General features: G+C 57.8%; 1 protein-coding gene across 3 annotated transcripts in view; it reads right to left on the reverse strand.

Moving 5' to 3' along the window:
• CACTIN (cactin, spliceosome C complex subunit) overlaps positions 1-3542 on the reverse strand; it is a 7279-nt gene that overhangs the window by 2708 nt on the left and 1029 nt on the right. For all 3 annotated transcript variants that reach the window (XM_014949055.1, XM_014949054.1, XM_014949053.1), the window contains exons 2-6: positions 2440-2929; positions 1815-1910; positions 959-1104; positions 712-874; positions 480-597 (exon numbers count right to left, since the gene is read on the reverse strand). In XM_014949055.1, coding sequence (XP_014804541.1) covers positions 480-597; positions 712-874; positions 959-1104; positions 1815-1910; positions 2440-2929 — 1013 coding nt within the window. The remainder of the gene's footprint in view (positions 1-479; positions 598-711; positions 875-958; positions 1105-1814; positions 1911-2439; positions 2930-3542) is intronic.

Consider the following 3542-nt stretch of genomic DNA (forward strand, 5'->3'; position numbering starts at 1 on the left):
GAGTCCAGTCTGGGACTTCCCCAGTGCCTGCTGGTGACGGGACTGTCATCCTGGGAGCTTGATACGGTTTTGTATATATGTTGTATCTATTTCATTATTTTCTTCTCTTTTATTTTAATATTATTTTTGATTAAAGTAGTTTAGTTAATTCTAAACTTTTCAATCTCCTTATCTCTTCCTCTCCTCTTTCGGGGGGGGGGGAAGGGCCATCTGTTGGTTCGGTTGCGGTGATTTCGGCTGAAACCACGACAGGCGGCCAGTCAGTGTCCGAGCACCCAGCCTGCCTTCGCCCAGGCCCTCCGGGGCTGCCCCCCACAGCAGAAGGCTGGACCCCAGAAGGGGTTGGCTGCCAGACCCACAGCCTCCACTCAGCAGATCCCAGAGAACCCCTTTGAGTCCAAGCGCAGACCCTACGCCCTGTGTCACCCACCGCTCACGCTCCCCTTGACACCCACCCCAGGCTCTGCCCTCCCCCTTACCCGGTCCTCCTTTCCCAGAGGCCTCCAGTTTGCGGAGCTTGGCTATCTCATCCTCCGTGATGATGGTCATGTCCCTCCAGAAGTCCACATTCTTCCCTTGTTCCAGCTCCATGTAAACCTGCAGGCAGGAGACAAGCAGGACATCAGGCAGCTGCTCCGCGCCACGGGCAGGGGAGCAGAGCTGAGGGGCCTGGAGCTGCTGCCCCTCGGCCAGCACTGGCACAGCTGGCACCTGGATGTCCTCCACCAGATCCTCCATGTCGGAGACGGTCAGGCCGTTCAGAAAGGTGTAGGGCTCATGCATCTCCACAGCCAGGTCGTCATCCTCTGCACTGATGTACTTGGCCAGAAGGTCAATGGGCTTTGCCCTCCCATCCCGAATCCGGATCTTAGAGCTGGGAGAGAAGAGAGGGACAGTGAGCGGTTCCTGCCACCCCCTGCTCCCCTGTGGGCCCGGCCCCGTGAAGCTGCACACCTACCGCAGCTTGGCCTGCTGCAGGTGGAAGTTGTCCTCCTGCTCCTCCCAGGTTTTGAAGTGCTCTGCCTCTTTCTCTCTCTGCAGCATCTCCAGCTCCTGCTCACGCATCGCCTTCTCCCGCTCCCGCTCCAGGCGCAGCTGCTTCACCTGCCCGGGACAGAGAGGGACGATGTGGCAGCCAAGCAGGACACCCAATCTGGAGAGGGACGTGAGGCCACCACGATGTGGCAGCCAAGCAGGACACCCAATCAAGGACGCAGCTCTGACCCCACTCACTGAGCTGCCTCGGCTCCTGCCATCAACCTTGAGGCTTCCAGGGAGCCAGGAGCTACACAAAAGAGGCAGTGTGGGCCAGCGTGGCTGCGGTGCGCACTGCTCCCTGCCAGCCCTTTGGAGGACAGGGGACACAGGCACAACCAAGTGCCTCAGTGCCATGACCTGGCACTTGCCCTCCTCAGCACTTCCTGAGCTGGCCCCAACCCCAAAAGAAGAGTCTTCTCACCCTGAACAGCAGAAGTTGGTATACTGTGCCCCGCCCCCCACCAATCATACAGCCTATGGGTACCCCCAGTGAGAACAAGGGGGCTTCCAGGGGAGTGACTGGGAGAACTGGGCTGTCCACATGGTTCTCTGTCAGATGGTGAGAGGGAAGGAGGGGACATGTGATACCCCAAAAGAAGAGTCTTCTCACCCTGAACAGCAGAAGTTGGTATACTGTGCGCCCCCCCCAATCATACAGCCTATGGGCACCCCCATGGAGAACAAGGGGGCTTCCAGGGGAGTGACTGGGAGAACTGGGCTGTCCACATGGTTCTCTGTCAGATGGTGAGAGGGAAGGAGGGGACATGTGATCCCACCTTCTGCAGCTCCAGGCGATTGTCCTCCTGGATTCGCTTGTTCCTCTCCTTCAGGTCCTTCTCATCCAGGTGGCTGATTCCTTTCTTTTCCAGGGCCTGAAACAGAGTGGCCACGGGAAGCCATGAAACCCAGCGACTGCTACAGCCCCTCACCAGCCAGCAAATGCTGCCACATCCTCTGCTTCCACTGCTCCAGTAAGCTCTGGTCCTGTCAAAGATCCTAAATCTCTCAAATCCTACTCCTGAAGCCATTCAGGCTCAGCCCAGGGAGGCCGCTGGACCGGGTGACACCCTGGCTACAGACCTTGGTCTTCCTCAGCAAAACCCAGGCTCAGCCCAGGGAGGCCACTGGACCAGGTGACACCCTGGCTACAGACCTTGGTCTTCAGGAGAAAAGGGGGAAAACCCCACTGAGCTTGTCAGAAACACCTAGCTGCTGCCCTAGAGGAGCACTTTGCTCTTGCATGGCTGCTTTTAGTGTTTCAGAGGTTCCCATCTCAAGCAAAAGTCCCCCCCCTCCCGACACCCCACATCTCCTCTGTCCTGTTCCATTCCGTGGCAGCCGCAGAGACACGATCTCCTTCGAGCAGCACCCAACAACACACAGGCGTGGAGGAGAGCTCACCTTGCTCCAGATGAAGGTGCCCAGCAGGTTGTTGTCCCCAAAGGGATTGTCGGTGTTGGTGTAACCCATGTACTCCTCTCCCCATCCCATCTTCTCCCGCTTCTTCCTTTCCTTAGCCTCCTTCTTGGCCAGCCGTCGAGCCCGCTTCTCCTCTGGCGTCTCCAAGGCTTTCATGAGCGCAGCCTGCTTCTTCTTCTCCTCCTTCAGCCTCAAGCGCTCCTGCAGGCTCAGCTGTTGCCCCGTCTCCTCCCTGCCCCGGGAGCGCGGCGGGGAGGGAGAGCTGACAGAGGACACGGAAGACTTGGAGCCATCTCTCTTCCTCCGCCGCTCCCTGCTCCGGGCTCTCCTCTTGTCCCTCTCTCGCTCCGAGCTCGAGCCAGAGGAGCGATCCCGGGACCGCGAGCGGCGTTTCTTCTGGCTTTTATGGTGCTGGTCCCTGTTTTTGCTTTTCTTCTTCTTCCATTTCTGTCTGTCATCGCTAGAGTCGGAGCTGGGGTTGGGGAAAAACCACATTTCAGTTGGGAAATGGTTACAGGCTGTGTGTTGGACAAGGGGCACTCCACAGCAGCAAGTGCCTTTCCCTGCTGCAGATGTGCCAAAACTGACCCCAGCTGCAGCCAGAGCCCGCAGAGCTGAGAAAGCTCAAAGGTGCTTTCATGGCGGTACCTGCCCCCCTGCACCACCCCTTTTCCCCCAGCAAAGGTGTCCAGAGGAGAGCTGCCAAGCTGGTGAGGGGTCTAGAGAACAAGTCATACGAGGAGAGGCTGAGGGAACTGGGCATGTTTAGTTTGGAGAAAGGGAGGCTGAGGGGAGACCTCCTTGCCCTTTACAACTCCCTGAAAGGAAGTGGGGATTGGCCTCTTCTGCCAAAGGAATAATGAGAGGAGCAGAGGAAATGGTCTGAAGTTGGGGCAGGGGAGGTTTAGATCAGATATTAGGGAGAGTGACTTTCCTGAGAGGGTGGTCAGGCACTGAACGGCCTGCCCAGGGAGGTGGTGGAGTCTCCATCCCTGGAAGTATTTAAGAAACGTGTAGACATGGCTCTTCAGGGTGTGCTCTAGTGCCTGAGATTGTTGGTTTGTGTCTGTTTGTGGGTGCGTGGG

This window comes from Calidris pugnax, unplaced genomic scaffold, assembly GCF_001431845.1.
Source record: "Calidris pugnax isolate Ruff unplaced genomic scaffold, ASM143184v1 scaffold170, whole genome shotgun sequence".
NCBI classification, from domain to species: domain Eukaryota; kingdom Metazoa; phylum Chordata; class Aves; order Charadriiformes; family Scolopacidae; genus Calidris; species Calidris pugnax.